Here is a 17873-nt window from a genome sequence, read left to right as displayed (position 1 = left end):
CTCGGTGTCTATGGGAGGGTTTGGGGGGGGGTCCCGGTATTTTGGGGGGGGTCTCGGTGTCTATGGGAGGGTTTTGGGGGTGGTCCCGGTATTTTGGGAGGGGGTCTCAGGGTCTATGGGAGGGTTTTGGGGGGGGTCCCGGTATTTTGGGGGGGGTCTCGGTGTCTATGGGAGGGTTTTGGGGGGGTCCCGGTATTTTGGGGGGGGTCTCAGGGTCTATGGGAGAGTTTTAGGGGGGTCCCGGTATTTTGGGGGGGGGTCTCAGGGTCTATGGGAGGGTTTTGGGCGTGGTCCCGGTATTTTGGGGGGGGTCTCGGTATTTTGGGAGGGGTCTCGGTGTCTATGGGAGGGTTTTTGGGGGGGGTCCCGGTATTTTGGGGGGGGGTCTCGGTGTTTGGGGGGGGTCTCGGTGTCTATGGGAGGGTTTTGGGGGTGGTCCCGGTATTTTGGGGGGGGGTCCCAGGATCTATGGGAGGGTTTTAGGGGGGTCCCGGTATTTTGGGGGGGGTCTCAGGGTCTATGGGAGGGTTTTGGGGGTGGTCCCGGTATTTTGGGGGGGGTCTCGGTGTTTGGGGGGGGTCTTAGGAGATTTTGGGGGGTGGTCCCGCTGTTTTTGGGGGGGTTTGGGGTCCGTGGGGAGGTTTTGAGGGGGGGTCCCGGTATTTTGGGGGTGGGGTCCCAGGGAATATTGGAGGGTTTTTGGGGGGGGGGTCCCGGTATTTTGGGGGGGGTCTCGGTGTTTGGGGGGTCTCAGGGTCTATGGGAGGGTTTTGGGGGGGTCCCGGTATTTTTTGGGGGGGGGTCCCGGTATTTTGGGGGGGGGTCTCGATGTTTGGGGGGGGTCCCGGTATTTTGGGGGGGGTCTCGGTGTTTAGGGGGGGTCCCGGTATTTTGGGGGGGGTCTCGGTGTTTGGGGGGTCTCGGTGTCTATGGGAGGGTTTTTGGGGGGTCCCGGTATTTTGGGGGGGGTCTCGGTGTTTGGGGGGGGTCCCGGTATTTTGGGGGGGGTCCCGGTATTTTGGGGGGGGTCCCGGTATTTTGGGAGGGGTCTCAGGGCTATGGGAGGGTTTTTTGGGTGGGTGGTCCCGCTATTTTGGGAGTTCCCCCCTCCCCACGTTATCCCCGCTCTCTCTCTCTGTCTCTCCTGTGACGTAGCGGAAGGGGCGGTGCCCGATCGAGGAAGCCACGCCCCCTTTTGTGGCGCGGCGCGCGCCGGTGACGTCAGGGGCGGCGCGCGGGGGGAGCGGCGGCGAGCGCGGGAGCGGTGAGGGGGGGGAGGGGAGGGGATGGGGATCGATCGGGGATCGATAGGGCGGCGATAGGGGATCGATAGGGGATCGATACGGGTGGGGGGGGGGCTGCAGGCCTGGGGAGGGGGCTCGGGGCCCGCGGGAGCCGCGGGGGCTCCGGAGGGGCCTGGGGGGGGCGGCGAGAGAGCGCGGCTGGGGGGGGGAGGGGATCGGGAGGGATCGATAGGGATCGATAAGGGATCGATAAGGGGCTATAGGGGATCGATAAGGGGCTATAGGGGACCCTGTAGGGTCTTCTTGGGGTCTCCGTAGGGTCTGGGGTCTCCATGGAGTTTCTGTGGGGTCTCTATAGGGTCCTTGTAGGGTCTTTATGGGGTCTGGGGTCTCTATGGGGTCTCTCGTTTTGGGTCTGGGGTCTCCATGGCGTCTCTATGAGGTCTGGGGTCTCTATGGGGTCTTTCTCTATAGGGTCTGTTTTGGGTCTGGGGTCTCTGGGGTCTCCATGGGGTCTGGGGTCTCCATGGGGTCTCTATGGGGTCTCTCACTATAGGGTCTGTTTTGGGTCTGGGGTCTCTGGGGTCTCTATGGGGTTTCTGTAGAGTCTAGGGTCTCTATGAGGTCTGGGGTCTCTATGGGGTCTGGGGTCTCTATGGGGTCTTTCGCTATAGGGTCTGTTTTGGGTCTGGGGTCTCCATGGGGTCTCTTGGGGTCTCTCTTTGTAGGGTCTGTTTTGGGTCTGGGGTCTCTATGGGGTCTCTTTGGGGTCTCTCTTTGTAGGGTCTGTTTTGGGTCTGGGGTCTCCATGGGGTCTCTCGCTTTGGGTCTGGGGTCTCCATGGGGTCGCTATGGGGTCTGGGGTCTCTATGGGGTCTCTCTCCATAGGGTGTGTTTTGGGTCTGGGGTCTCTATAGAGTCTGGGGTCTCTACAGGGTCTCTATAGGGTCTGTTTTGGGTCTGGGGTCTCTGGGGTCTCTATGGGGTCTGGGGTCTCTATGGGGTCTCTCTCTATAGGGTCTGTTTTGGGTCTGGGGTCTGTCTGGGGTCTCTCTGGGGTCTCTGGGGTCTCTGTGGGGTCTGGGGTCTCTATGGGGTCTGGGGTCTCCATGGGGTCTCTCTCTATAGGGTCTGTTTTGGGTCTGGGGTCTCTGGGGTCTCCATGGGGTCTGGGGTATTTATGGGGTCTCTCTCTATAGGGTCCCATTTGGGTCTGGGGTCTCTGTGGGTTCCATTTGGGTCTGGGGTCTCCATGGGGTCTCTGGTGTCTCTGTCCAGGTCCCATTTGGGTCTGGGGTCTCTGTGGGTTCCCTTTTGGGTCTGGGGTCTCTGTGGGTCCCATTTGGGTCTGGGGTCTCTGTGGGGTCTCTGGGGTCTCTCTCCAGGTCTCTCTTGGGTCTGGGGTCTCTATGGGTTCCCATTTGGGTCTGGGGTCTCTCTCCAGGGTCCCATTTGGGTCTGGGGTCTCTCTCCAGGTCCCTTTTGGGTCTGGGGTCTCTGTGGGTTCCATTTTGGGTCTGGGGTCTCTATGGGGTCTCTGGGGTCTCTCTGCAGGTCCCATTTGGGTCTGGGGTCTCTGTGGGGTCTCTGGGGTCTCTCTCCAGGTCCCATTTGGGTCTGGGGTCTCTCTGCAGGTCCCATTTGGGTCTGGGGTCTCTCTGGGGTCTCTCTCCAGGTCCCTTTTGGGTCTGGGGTCTCTGTGGGTTCCATTTTGGGTCTGGGGTCTCTGTGGGGTCCCATTTGGGTCTGGGGTCTCTGTGGGTCCCATTTGGGTCTGGGGTCTCTGTGGGGTCTCTGGGGTCTCTCTCCAGGGTCCCATTTGGGTCTGGGGTCTCTGTGGGGTCCCATTTGGGTCTGGGGTCTCTCTCCAGGTCCCATTTGGGTCTGGGGTCTCTCTCCAGGGTCCCATTTGGGTCTGGGGTCTCTGTGGGTTCCATTTTGGGTCTGGGGTCTCTCTCTATAGGGGCCCATTTGGGTCTGGGGTCTCTGCGGGGCCATGGCCGGGGGCCAGGAGGGGCCGAGCCCCCGGCCCAGCGAGGAGGAGCCCGGGAGCGACGGGAGGAGCACCTCGGAACGGGTGAAAAAACCGGGAAAACGGGAAAAAATGGGGAAAAACCGGGGAAAACGGGAAAATGGGGATGGGAGGAGCACCTCGGAATGGGTGAGAAAACGGGGGAAAACGGGAAAAAATGGGGAAAAATGGGAAAACCGGGAAAAATGGGGATGGGAGGGACGGGAGGAGCACCTCAGAACGGGTAAAAAAATGGGGAAAATGGGAAAAAACGGGGAAAAATGGGAAAAAATGGGGGAAAACGGGAAAAAATGGGGAAAAATGGGAAAAAATGGGGGAAAACGGGAAAAAATGGGGAAAAACCGGGAAAAACGGGGACAGGAGCGACGGGAGGGGCACCTCGGAACGGGTAAAAAAACCGGGAAAACGGGAAAAAATGGGGAAAAATGGGAAAAATGGGAAAAATGGGGATGGGAAGGACGGGAGGAGCACCTCGGAACGGGTGAAAAAACGGGGAAAATGGGAAAAAATGGGGAAAAATGGGAAAAAACGGGAAAAATGGGGATGGGAGGGACGGGAGGGACGGGAGGAGCACCTCGGAACGGGTGAAAATACCGGGAAAATGGGAAAAAACGGGGAAAACCGGGAAAAACGGGGATGGGAGGGGCACCTCGGAACGGGTAAAAAACGGGGAAAATGGGAAAAAATGGGGAAAAACGGGAAAAATGGGGATGGGAGGGACGGGAGGAGCACCTCGGAACGGGTGAAAAAATGGGAAAACGGGAAAAAATGGGGGAAAAACGGGAAAAATGGGGATGGGAGGGACGGGAGGGGCACCTCGGAACGGGTGAAAATACCGGGAAAATGGGAAAAAATGGGGAAAAACGGGAAAAAACGGGAAAAATGGGGACGGGAGGGACGGGAGGGGCACCTTGGAATGGGTAAAAAAACGGGAAAATGGGAAAAAATGGGGAAAAACGGGAAAAAACGGGAAAAATGGGGATGGGAGGAGCACCTCGGAATGGGTGAGAAAACGGGGAAAACGGGAAAAAATGGGGAAAAACCGGGAAAAATGGGGAAAAACGGGGATGGGAGGGACGGGAGGAGCACCTCAGAATGGGTAAAAAAAACGGGAAAATGGGAAAAAACGGGGAAAAAACGGGAAAATGGGGAAAAAACAGGGAAAATGGGAAAAATCGGGAAAAACGGGGATGGGAGGGACGGGAGGAGCACCTCGGAACGGGTAAAAAAATGGGGAAAATGGGAAAAAAACGGGGAAAAATGGGAAAAATGGGGATGGGAGGGACGGGAGGAGCACCTCGGAACGGGTAAAAAAACGGGGAAAACGGGAAAAAATGGGGAAAATGGGAAAATGGGGAAAAACGGGAAAAATGGGGACGAGAGGGGCACCTCAGAATGGGTGAAAAAATGGGAAAAACGGGAAAAAATGGGGAAAAATGGGAAAAATGGGGGAAAATGGGGAAAATGGGGATGGGAGGGACGGGAGGAGCACCTCGGAACGGGTGAAAAAACCGGGAAAATGGGAAAAAATGGGGGAAAACGGGAAAAATGGGAATGGGAGGGATGGGAGGAGCACCTCGGAACGGGTAAAAAATGGGGAAAATGGGGAAAAACGGGGAAAAACCGGGAAAAACGGGAAAAATGGGGATGGGAGGGACGGGAGGGGCACCTCGGAACGAATAAAAAATGGGAAAAAATGGGGGAAAAACAGGAAAAATGGGAAAAAAACGGGAAAATGGGGAAAAACAGGAAAATGGGAAAAAAACAGGAAAATGGGGATGGAAGGAGCATCTGGGAACGGGTAAAAAAACTGGGAAAACGGGAAAAACGGGGGGAAATGGGGAAAATTGGATAAAAAATGGGGAAAAATGGGATAAAAACCTGGGAAAATGGGAATGGGAATGACCGGAGGAGCACCTTGGGATGAGGGAAAAAACAGGGAAAATGGGAAAAATGGGGTGAAAATGGGAAAATGGGATAAAAATGGGGGAAAATGGAGTGAAAATGGGAAAATGGGATAAAAAGGGGGGAAAATTGGGTGAAAAATGGGATAAAAACAGGGAAAATGGGAAAAATGGGGTGAAAAATGGGAAAATGGGATAAAAATGGGGGAAAATTGGGTGAAAAATGGGATAAAAACAGGAAAAATGGGAAAAATTGGAATGGGAGGGATGGGAAGAGCACCTCAGAATGGGGAAAAACGGTAAAAATGGGGAAAAAACCCCAGGAAAACACAGGGAAAAAAGGAAAAAAAATGGGGAAAATGGGGAGGGATGAAAGGTGCATCTCAGAATGGGGGAAAAATGGGGAAAAATGGGAAAAAACAGGATAAAAACCGGGAAAAATGGGGGGAAAAGGGGAATAAAATGGGGGAAAATGGGAGAAAAATTGGAAAAATGGGGATGGGAGGGACGATAATGAAAAAATGGGGGGAAAAAAGGAAAAAATGGGGTTTGCAGGTGGTGGATCTGCTGAACCAGGCGGCGCTGATCGGGAACGAGGGGAAAATCACCATCCTGAAACAGGTGAGAGTGGGGAAAAATGGGAAAAAATGAGAAAAATGGGGGAAAAATGGGATTTTGGGGGGGAAATGGGAGTTTTGGGGGGGCAAATGAGATTTTTGGGGGGGGAAATGGGATATTTTGGGGAAAATGGGATTTTTTGGGGGGAGAAAAGGGAATTTTGGGGGGAAAATGGGAGTTTTTTGGCAAAAATGGGATTTTTTTTGGAGGGAAATGGGTTTTTTGGGGGGGAAAACGGGATTTTTCAGGGAGGAAAGGAGATTTGGGGGGAAAAATGGGATTTTGTGGGGAGGAAAGGGGATTTTGTGGGGAAAAATGGCATTTTGGGGGGGGAATGGGATTTTTGGGGGGAGGAATTGGGATTTTAGAAGGGGAAATTGGGATTTGGTGGGGATTCGGGGAAAATTGGGACTTGGGGGGAAAATTGGGGTTTTAGGAGGAATGGATGGGGAAAATGTGGATTTGAGTGGGAAAATTTGAATTTTGCTGGGATTTAGCGGGGAAAATTGGGATTTGAGGTGGAAAAAATGAGGATTTAGGTGGGAAAATTGGAATTTAGAGAGGAAAATTGGATTTAGGTGGAGAAAATTGGGATTTGAGGGGGAATGAGTGGGATTTGGGTGGAAAAAATGAGGATTTGGGTGGGAAAATTGGAATTTTGGTGGGATTTAGGGGGGAAAAATTGGGATTTGGGGTGGAATGTGTGGGGAAAATTGGAATTTGGGCGGGAAAATTGGGATTTTGGGGTGGGAAATTGGGATTGGGGTGGGAAATTGGGATTTTTGGGGGGGAAATTGGGATTTTGGGGAGGAGGTGGCTCTGTCCTCACCTGTCCCCACCTGTCCCCAGGTGCAGGAGCTGATCATCAACAAGGACCCCACGCTGCTGGACAACTTCCTGGATGTGAGCGGGAATTCGGGGTGGATCCGGGAATTTGGGGTGGATCCGGGAATTTGGGGGAAATTGGGGCGGATTTGGGATGGGTCTGGGAATTTGGGGGAATTTGGGATGGGTCTGGGAATTTGGGATGGGTTTGGGGTGGATTTGAGGGATTTGGGATGGATTTGGGATGGGTTTGGGGTGGATTTGAGGGATTTGGGGTGGATTTGGGATGGATCCGGGAATTTGGGGCGGGTTTGGGTGAAATTGGGGCGGATTTGGGATGGGTTTGGGAATTTGGGATGGGTTTGGGGGAAATTTGGGGTGGATTTGGGGGAATTTGGGATGGATCTGGGAATTTGGGGTGGATTTCGGGTGGATTTGGGGGAATTTGGGATGGGTTTGGGAATTTGGGATGGATTTGGGGGGAGTTTGGGGGAGTTTGGGATGGGTCTGGGAATTTGGGAGGGGTTTGGGGTGAATTTGAGGAATTTGGGGTGGGTTTGGGGGGAATTTGGGATGGATCCGGGAATTTTGGGGTGAATTTGGGATGGGTTTGGGAATTTGGGATGGATTTTGGGTGGATTTGAGGGATTTGGGGTGGATTTGGGGGAATTTGGGATGGATCTGGGAATTTGGGGTGGATTTGGGGCAGGTTTGGGATGGGTCTGGGAATCTGGGAGGGGATTTGGGGTGGATTTGGGGGGAATTTGGGATGAATCCGGGAATTTTGGGGTGAATTTGGGATGGGTCTGGGAATTTGGGATGGGTTTGGGGCGGATTTGAGGGATTTGGGGTGGATTTGGGATGGGTTTGGGAATTTGGGATGGGTTTGGGGTGGATTTCGGGGAATTTGGGATGGATCTGGGAATTTGGGATGGGTTTGGGGTGAATTTGAGGGATTTGGGGTGGATTTGGGGGAATTTGGGGGAGTTTGGGATGGATCTGGGAATTTGGGATGGATCCAGGAAATTTGGGGTGGATTTGGGATGGGTTTGGGATGGATTTGAGTGATTTGGGGTGGATTTCAGGGAATTTGGGATGGATCTGGGAATTTGGGGTGGATTTGAGGGATTTGGGGTGGATTTGGGGGAATTTGAAATGGATTTGGGGGGAATTTGGGGGAGTTTGGGATGGATCTGGGAATTCGGGATGGATCCAGGTTCTGGGGATGGATTTGAGGTGAATTTGGGGAAATTGGGGATGGGTTTGGGGTGAATTTGGGATGAATTTTGGGCAGGTTTAGGGTGAATCTGGGGGAATTTGGGATGGATTTGGGGTGAATTTAGGCTGGATCCAGGAACTGGGGATGGGTTTGGGGTGAGTTAGGGGCAGGTTTGGGGTGAATCTGGGGGAATTTGGGATCCAGGAACTGGGGATGGATTTGGGGTGAATTTGGGATGAATTTTGGGCAGGTTTGGGGTGAATCTGGGGGAATTTGGGATCCAGGAATTGGGGATGGATTTGGGGTGAATTTGGGATGAATTTTGGGCAGATTTGGGGTGAATCTGGGGGAATTTGGGATGGATTTGGGGCGGGTTTGGGGTGAATCTGGGGGAATTTGGGATCCAGGAACTGGGGATGGATTTGGGGTGAATTTTGGGCAGGTTTGGGGTGAATCTGGGGGAATCTGGGATCCAGGATCTGGGGATGGGATTTGAGGTGAATTTGGGGCAGGTTTGGGGTGAATCTGGGGGATTTTGGGATCCAGGATCTGGGGCTGGATTTGGGGTGAATTTGGGGCAGGTTTGGGGTGAATCTGAGGGAATTTGGGATCCAGGAACTGGGGATGGATTTGGGGTGAATTTGGGATGAATTTTGGGCAGGTTTGGGGTGAATTTGGGATGAATTTGGGGGATCCCCACCCCGCTGTGACCCCCTTGTGCCCCCCCAGGAAATCATCGCCTTCCAGGCTGACAAATCCATCGAGGTGCGGAAATTCGTGGTGGGATTCATCGAGGAGGCCTGGTGAGATCTGGGGCAAAAAACGGCGATTTTGGGGCTTTTTGGGGCCATTTTGGGGCTTTTTTGAGGCCCTTTTGGTGGGAATTTCAGAGCTGGTTTGGTGGAATTTTGGGGCTCTTTTAGTGGGAATTTTTGGGCAGTTTCCCTGGGAATTTTTGGGCCATTTTGTTGGAATTTTTGGGCTATTTTGGTGGGAATTTTGGGCCATTTCTAAGCCATTTTCAGACTATTTTAGTGGGAATTTTGGGCAGTTTCCTTGGGAATTTTCAGACCATTTTGGTGGGAATTTTGGGCCATTTCGGGGAGAATTTTTGGGCCATTTCCAGGCAGTTTCCCTGGGAATTTTTGGGCCGTTTTGTTGGGAATCTTGGGCAATTTGGGTGGAAATTTTGGGCCATTTTGGGCCATTTTTTTGGGAATTTTGGGCAATTTCTGTGGGAATTTTTGGGCCATTTCTATGGGAATTTTTGGGCCATTTCCACGGGAATTTTTTTGCCATTTCTGTGGGAATTTTGGGCCATTTTGGTGGGAATTTTTGGGCCATTTTGGTGACTAATTTTTTGGCCGTTTCCACAGGAATTTTTGTGCCATTTCTTTGGGAATTTTGGGGCCGTTTCTGTGGGAATTTTTGGGCCATTTTGATGAGAATTTTGGGGCCGTTTCTGTGGGAATTTTTGGCCATTTCTGTGGGAATTTTTGGCCATTTCTGTGGGAATTTTTGAACCATTTTGTTGGGATTTTTGGGCCATTTCTGACGGAATTTTTGGCCATTTCTGTGGGAATTTTTGGCCATTTCTGTGGGAATTTTGCGGCCGTTTCTACGGGAATTTTTGGCCATTTCTGTGGGAATTTTGGGGCCTTTTTTTTTGGAATTTTGGGCTGTTTTGGTGGGAATTTTTGGGCCATTTCTGTGGGAATTTTTGAGCCATTTTGGTGGGAATTTTTGGGCCATTTCTGTGGGAATTTTTGAGCCATTTTTTGGGGAATTTTGGGCAATTTTGGTGGAAATTTTGGGCAATTTTGGTGGAAATTTTGGCCATTTCTGTGGGAACTTTTGGGCCGTTTCCACGGGAATTTCTGGACCATTTCAGTGGGAATTTTTGGGCCATTTCCGTGGGAATTTTGAGACCGTTTCCACGGGAATTTTGGGGCCATTTCTGTGGGAATTTTTGGCCATTTCTGTGGGAATTTTTGAACCATTTCGGTGGGAATTTTTTTGCCATTTCTGTGGGAATTTTTGAACCATTTCTGTGGGAATTTTTTGGCCATTTCTGTGGGAATTTTGGGGCCGTTTCCACAGGAATTTTTGGGCCATTTTGATGGGAATTTTGAACCATTTCGGTGGGAATTTTTTGGCCATTTCTATGGGAATTTTTTTGCCATTTCTGTGGGAATTTTGGGGCCGTTTCCACAGGAATTTTTGGGCCGTTTCCACGGGAATTTTTGGGCCATTTCTGTGGGAATTTTGGGGCCGTTTCTGTGGGAATTTTGGGGCCATTTCTGTGGGAATTTTGGGGCCGTTTCCACGGCTTTGAGGGCGTCAACCCCCCAAAATTTCCATTTCCCGCTGTCCCCACGCAGCAAGAGGGACATCGAGCTGCTGCTGAAGCTCGTGGCCAACCTGAACATGCTGCTCAAGGACGAGAACGTCAACGTGGTCAAAAAGGCCATCCTGACCATGACCCAGCTCTACAAGGTGGCCCTGCAGGTGAGCACACACCTGGGCACACACCTGGGCACACCTGGGCACACCTGGGGGGGCTCAGGCGGGGCCACAGCGCAAAAAACCCCGAGTTTCTCCTCCAAATCAGAGCGAAAATTCAGATTTTTGTGTGAAATCGGCTGGTTTGGGGAGGAGCTCATTGAGCTAATTAATGTTTGTTAGGGAATTGTTCATGCTGAGGTAATTAATTGTTGTTAATGAGTTGTTTATGCTGAGCATTAATGAATTAAATTAATTTCTCATTAATAGTACTGATATGAACTACTCGACTACGTGTAATTAATAAGTGCTAAATTTAATTATTGAAATATTTATTCTTAGTTAGAGTTATGCAAATTATTAATTTAAAACAAATAATACATTGTAGTTATGATTATATTACATTTTATTTAATGCATTAAAAATAATTTATTCATGTTTAATGCAGTTACCATAATTACACATGACAACAGTTTTGATATTTGATACCAGTTCCTGTAATTACACATAAAAATATTTTTAATATTTGATATTGTTGCAGTAATTATACACAAAAGTAGTGTTAATATTCCTCTGGAATTTAATCTAATTGCTGTAATTGCATTTAAAAACAGCATTAATAATCAATAAAATTGCTGTAATTATACATAAAAATGGTATTAATATTTGATATTAATTACCATAATTAGGGATGAAAGTGGGTTTAATGTCCAATAGAATAGCTGGAGTTTCACACAAAAATGACCTTAATTTTCCATACCAATTACTTTAATTACACATTAAAGTGTTTCAATAGCCAATAAAATTACCATAATTAGACATAAAAGTATCCTTAATATTCAATACCAATTACCATAATTGCAGATAAAAATAGCTTTAATATTCAATATCAATTACCATAATTGCACATAAAACTGGCCTTAATATTTAATGCCAATTACCACAATTACTCATTAAAAAGTCTTTAATATCCAACACCATTACCGTAATTTTCCATAAAAACTGCCTTACAATTTCCATGATGGTAGTTGATACCAATTACTGTAATTACAGATAAAAATTAATTTAATATTTGATTTCAATTACCACAATTACTCATTAAAAAGTCTTTAATATCCATTACAATTACCGTAATTACCCATAAAAACCGCCTTACCATTTCCATGATGCTCAACGCAGTTACCGTAATTACCCATAAAAATCACCTTACCATTTCCATGATAATGATAGTTGATACCAATTACTGTAATTACAGATAAAAATTGGTTTAATATTTGATGCCAATTACCATAATTACTCATTAAAAAGTCTTTAATATCCCACATCGTTACCGTAATTACCCATAAAAATTGCCTTACTATTTTTATGATAATTATAGTTGGTACCAATTACTGTAATTACAGATAAAAATTGGTTTAATATTTGATGCCAATTACCATAATTACTCATTAAAAAGTCTTTAATATCCCACATCATTACCGTAATTACCCATAAAAATCATCTTACAATTTCCATGATAACGATAGTTGATAACCAATTACTGTAATTACAGATAAAATTTAGTTTAATATTTGATTCCAATTACCACAATTACTTATTAAAAAATCTTTAATATCCAACACATTTTCCATAATTATTTATAAAAATCGCCTTGGAATTTCCATGACAATAGCTGATACCAATTACTGTAATTAAAGATAAAAATTGGTTTAATATTTGATCCCAATTGCCCCAATTACTCATTAAAAAGTCTTTAATATCCATTACAATTACCATAATTACCCATAAAAACCGCCTTACCATTTCCATAGCGCTCAACACGATTACCGTAATTACCCATAAAAATCACCTTACCATTTCCATGATAATGATAGTTGAATCTAATTACTGTAATTAGAGATAAAAATCTGTTTAATATTTGAGTTCAGTTACCATAATTACTCAATAAAAAGTCTTTAATATCCCACTTCATTACCGTAATTATCCGTAAAAACCACCTTACAATATCCATGATAATTATAGTTGATAACCAATTACTGTAGTTACAGGTGAAATTTAGTTTAATATTTGATTCCAATTACCACAATTACTCATTAAAGTCTTTAATATCCAACACAATTACCATAATTACCCATAAAAACCGCCTTACCATTTCCATGATGCTCAACGCAATTACCGTAATTACCCATAAAAATCACCTTACCATTTCCATGACAATAGTTGATACCAATTACTGTAATTACAGATAAAAATTAGTGTCATATTTAATCCCAATTACTATAATTACTCATTAAAAAATCTTTAATATCCAACACAATTACCGTAATTACGCATAAAAATCACCTTGGAATTTCCATGACAATAGCTGATACCAATTACTGTAATTACAGATAAAAATTAATTTAATATTTGATTCCAATTACCACAATTACTCATTAAAAAGTAATTACCGTAATTACCCATAAAAACCACCTTACCATATCCATGATAATGATAGTTGATACCAATTACTGTAATTGCAGATAAAAATTGGTTTAATACTTAATCCCAATTACCACAATTACTTATTAAAATATCTTTAATATCCCACATCATTACCGTAATTACCCATAAAAACCACCTTACCATTTCCATGGCGCTCAACGCGATTACCATAATAACCCATAAAAATCACCTTACCATTTCCATGATAGTGATAGTTGATACCAATTAATGTAATTACAGATGTAAATTGGTTTAATATTTGATCCCAATTACCATAATGACTCATTAAAAAGTCTTTAATATTCTACATCATTACTGTAATTACCCATAAAATTCACCTTACATTTTCCATGATAATGATAGTTGATAACCATTTACTGTAATTACAGATAAAAATTGGTTTAATATTTGATTCCAATTACCACAATTACTTATTAAAATATCTTTAATATCCCACATCATTACCGTAATTACCTGTAAAAACCACCTTACCATTTCCATAGCGCTCAACGCGATTACCGTAATTACCCATAAAAATCACCTTACCATATCCATGATAGTGATAGTTGATACCAATTACTGTAATTACAGATAAAAATTGGTTTAATATTTGATCCCAATTACCATAATTACTCATTAAAAAGTCATTAATATCCAACACAATTACCATAATTACCCATAAAAACCGCCTTACTATTTCTATGATAATTATAGTTGGTACCAATTACTGTAATTACAGATAAAAATTGTTTTATTATTTTATTCCAATTACCACAATTACTCATTAAAAAGTCATTAATATCCAACACAATTACTGTATTTACTTGTAAAAATCACCTTGGAATTTCCATGACAATAGCTGATACCAATTACTGTAATTACAGATAAAAATTGGTTCAATATTTGATTCCAATTACCACAATTACTCATTAAAAAGTCATTAATATCCATTACAATTACCATAATTACCCATAAAAACCGCCTTACCATTTCCATGATAATGATAGTTGATAACCAATTACTGTAATTACAGATAAAAATTAGTGTCATATTTAATCCCAATTACTATAATTACTCATTAAAATATCTTTAATATCCCACATCATTACCGTAATTACCCATAAAAATCGCCTTACTATTTTTATGATAATTATAGTTGGTACCAATTACTGTAATTACAGATAAAAATTGGTTTAATATTTGATCCCAATTGCCCCAATTACTCATTAAAAAGTCTTTAATATCCATTACAATTACCATAATTACCCATAAAAACCACCTTACCATTTCCACAGCGCTCAACGCGATTACCGTAATTACCCATAAAAAATCACCTTACCATTTCCATGATAATGATAGTTGAATCTAATTACTGTAATTAGAGATAAAAATTTGTTTAATATTTGAGTTCAGTTACCATAATTACTCAATAAAAAGTCTTTAATATCCCACTTCATTACCGTAATTATCCGTAAAAACCACCTTACAATATCCATGATAATTATAGTTGATAACCAATTACTGTAATTACAGGTGAAATTTAGTTTAATATTTGATTCCAATTACCACAATTACTCATTAAAATATCTTTAATATCCCCCATCATTACCGTAATTACCCGTAAAAACCCCCTTACCATTTCCATAACGCTCAACGCGATTACCGTAATTACCCATAAAAACGGGTAAAAAATTTTTTTTTTAATTATTAATTTTTAAATATTTTTTTTCCCCAAATCCCCGGATTTTGGGGATCCCCCTCAGTGGATGGTGAAGTCCAAGGTGATCAGCGAGCTGCAGGAGGCCTGCTGGGAGATGATGTCCTCCATGGCCAGCGACATCATCCTGCTGCTGGACTCGGACAACGACGGGGTGCGCACGCACGCCATCAAGTTCGTGGAGGGGCTGATCGTGACGCTGTCACCCCGCACGGCCGACTCGGACGTGCCCAAGAGGCACGAGAACGACGTCAGCCTGGAGCGCATCCCCCGCGACCACCCCGTCATCAAGTACAGTGAGTGAGGGGGATTGGGGTCAGGAATGGGGTCGGGACCACCCCGTCATCAAGTACAGTGAGTCTGGGGGATTGGGGTTGGGGTTTGGGATTGGGGGTTTGGGGTTAGGAATGGGGTTGGGACCACCCCGTCATCAAGTACAGTGAGTCTGGGGGATTGGGGTTGGGGTTTGGGGTTGGGGGTTTGGGGTCAGGAATGGGGTTGGGACCACCCCGTCATCAAGTACAGTGAGTCTGGGGGTTTGGGGATTGGGGATTGGGGTTTGGGGTTGGGACCACCCCGTCATCAAGTACAGTGAGTCTGGGGGTTTGGGGAGCGGGGTTTGGGATTGGGACCACCCCGTCATCAAGTACAGTGAGTGAGGGGGATTGGGGTCAGGAATGGGGTCGGGACCACCCCGTCATCAAGTACAGTGAGTCTGGGGGTTTGGGGATTGGGGTTTGGGATTGGGACCACCCCGTCATCAAGTACAGTGAGTGAGGGGGAGCGGGGTTTGGGGTCAGGAATGGGATTGGGACCACCCCGTCATCAAGTACAGTGAGTGAGGGGAGGGGAGATTGGGAATTGGGGTTGGGAGTTTGGGGTTGGGGGATTGGAGTTTGGGGATTGGGGTTTGGGGATTGGGGTTTGGGGTCAGGACCGCCCCGTCATCAAGTACAGTGAGTGAGGGGAGGGGTTTGGGGTTGGGGTTTGGGGTCAGGAATGGGGTTTGGGATTGGGACCACCCCATCATCAAGTACAGTGAGTGAGGGGGTTTGGGGAGTGGGGTTGGGGTTTGGGGTCAGGAATGGGATTGGGACCACCCCATCATCAAGTACAGTGAGTGAGGGGGGATTGGGGTTTGGGGATTGGGATTGGGGTTGGGGATTGGGACCACCCCGTCATCAAGTACAGTGAGTGAGGGGGGATTGGGGTTTGGGGTTTGGGGTTTGGGATTGGGATTGGGGTCAGGAACACCCCGTCATCAAGTACAGTGAGTGAGGGGGGATTGGGGTTTGGGGTTTGGGGTTTGGGATTGGGATTGGGGTCAGGAACACCCCGTCATCAAGTACAGTGAGTGACGGGAGGGGGATTGGGGTTTGGGGTTTGGGATTGGGGTCAGGACCACCCTGTCATCAAGTACAGTGAGTGAGGGGGTTTGGGGAGCGGGGATTGGGGTTTGGGGTTTGGGGTTCGGGACCACCCCGTCATCAAGTACAGTGAGTACATGGCCGACCCCACTGTGCTCCCCGCGGGCCGGTGACGTCCCCGCTGACCCTGGACACGTGGCTGACCCCAATGACCTCCCCACGGGTCGGTGACGTCCCCGCTGTCCCCGCTGTCCCCAGACGTGCTGTGGGAGGAGGGCAAGGCGGCGCTGGAGCAGCTGCTCAAGTTCATGGTGCACCCGGCCATCTCCAGCATCAACCTGACGGCCGCGCTCGGCTCGCTGGCCACCATCGCCCGCCAGCGGCCCATGTTCATGGCCGAGGTCATCCAGGCCTACGAGACCCTGCACGGTAATGTCCCCAATGTCCCCAGTGTCCTCAGTGTCCCCAGTGTCCCTTGGTGTCCCTTGGTGTCCCCATGTTCGTGGCCGAGGTCATCCAGGCCTACGAGACCCTGCACGGTAGTGTCCCCAGTGTCCCCAGTGTCCCCAGTGTCCCCAGTGTCCCCAGTGTCCCTTGGTGTCCCTTGGTGTCCCCATGTTCATGGCCGAGGTCATCCAGGCCTACGAGACCCTGCACGGTAATGTCCCCAGTGTCCCCAGTGTCCCCAGTGTCCCCAGTGTCCCCAGTGTCCCCATGTTCATGGCCGAGGTCATCCAGGCCTACGAGACCCTCCATGGTAATGTCCCCAGTGTCCCCAGTGTCCCCAGTGTCCCCATGTTCATGGCCGAGGTCATCCAGGCCTACGAGACCCTGCACGGTAATGTCCCCAGTGTCCCCAGTGTCCCCAGTGTCCCCAGTGTCCCCAGTGTCCCTTGGTGTCCCCAGTGTCCCCTGTGTCCCCATGTTCATGGCCGAGGTCATCCAGGCCTACGAGACACTCCATGGTAATGTCCCCAGTGTCCCCAGTGTCCCCTGGTGTCTTCTAGTGTCCCTTGCTGTGCCCAGTGTCCTCAGCTGTCCCCAGCTGTCCCTAACCCTGTCCCTAACCCTGTCCCTGTCCCCACAACCAACCTGCCTCCCACGCTGGCCAAGTCCCAGCTGTCCCCAAGTGTCCCCAGCTGTCCCTAACCCTGTATCACCCCTTAGCCAACCTGCCTCCCACACTGGCCATGTCCCAGCTGTCCCCAGCTGTCTCCAGCTGTCCCCAGCTGTCCCTAACCTGTCCCTGTCCCCAGGTGTCCCTAACCTGTCCCTGTCCCCACACAGCCAACCTGCCTCCCACGCTGGCCAAGTCCCAGCTGTCCCCAAGTGTCCCCAGCTGTCCCTAACCCCGTATCACCCCTTAGCCAACCTGCCTCCCACACTGGCCATGTCCCAGCTGTCTCCTGCTGTCCCCAAGTGTCCCCAGCTGTCCCCAAGTGTCCCTAACCTGTCCCTGTCCCCTTGTAGCCAACCTGCCTCCCACGCTGACCATGTCCCAGCTGTCCCCAGCTGTCCCTAACCTGTCCCTGTCCCCACAGCCAACCTGCCTCCCACGCTGGCCAAGTCCCCATGCCATGTCCCACATCCCCAGCTGTCCCCAGCTGTCCCTAACCTGTCCCTGTCCCCTCACAGCAAACCTGCCTCCCATGCTGGCCATGTCCCAGCTGTCCCCAGCTGTCTCCAGCTGTCCCCAGCTGTCCCTAACCTGTCCCTGTCCCCACACAGCCAACCTGCCTCCCACGCTGCCCAAGTCCCAGCTGTCCCCAAGTGTCCCCAGCTGTCCCTAACCCCGTATCACCCCTTAGCCAACCTGCCTCCCACACTGGCCATGTCCCAGCTGTCCCCAGCTGTCCCCAAGTGTCCCCAGCTGTCCCCAAGTGTCCCTAACCTGTCCCTGTCCCCTTGTAGCCAACCTGCCTCCCACGCTGACCATGTCCCAGCTGTCCCCAGCTGTCCCT

At 48.3% G+C, this 17873-nt stretch overlaps 1 protein-coding gene across 1 annotated transcript in view; it reads left to right on the top strand.

Moving 5' to 3' along the window:
• The first annotated feature begins 1220 nt into the window (after positions 1-1220).
• Positions 1221-17873, top strand: part of SYMPK (symplekin scaffold protein) — a 53050-nt gene continuing 36397 nt past the window's right edge. The window contains exons 1-8 of the mRNA XM_084224420.1: positions 1221-1264; positions 3208-3321; positions 5736-5801; positions 6648-6701; positions 8572-8645; positions 10224-10350; positions 14592-14841; positions 16171-16341. Of these exons, the coding sequence (XP_084080546.1) occupies positions 3241-3321; positions 5736-5801; positions 6648-6701; positions 8572-8645; positions 10224-10350; positions 14592-14841; positions 16171-16341 (823 nt within the window). The 5' untranslated portion in view covers positions 1221-1264; positions 3208-3240. The remainder of the gene's footprint in view (positions 1265-3207; positions 3322-5735; positions 5802-6647; positions 6702-8571; positions 8646-10223; positions 10351-14591; positions 14842-16170; positions 16342-17873) is intronic.

The sequence above is a fragment of the Fringilla coelebs genome (assembly GCF_963513975.1).
Source record: "Fringilla coelebs genome assembly, chromosome: 37".
Lineage (NCBI taxonomy): Eukaryota > Metazoa > Chordata > Aves > Passeriformes > Fringillidae > Fringilla > Fringilla coelebs.
The sequence above is the reverse complement of the archived record's forward strand: the minus strand, read 5'-3'. Positions and strand labels throughout refer to the sequence as shown.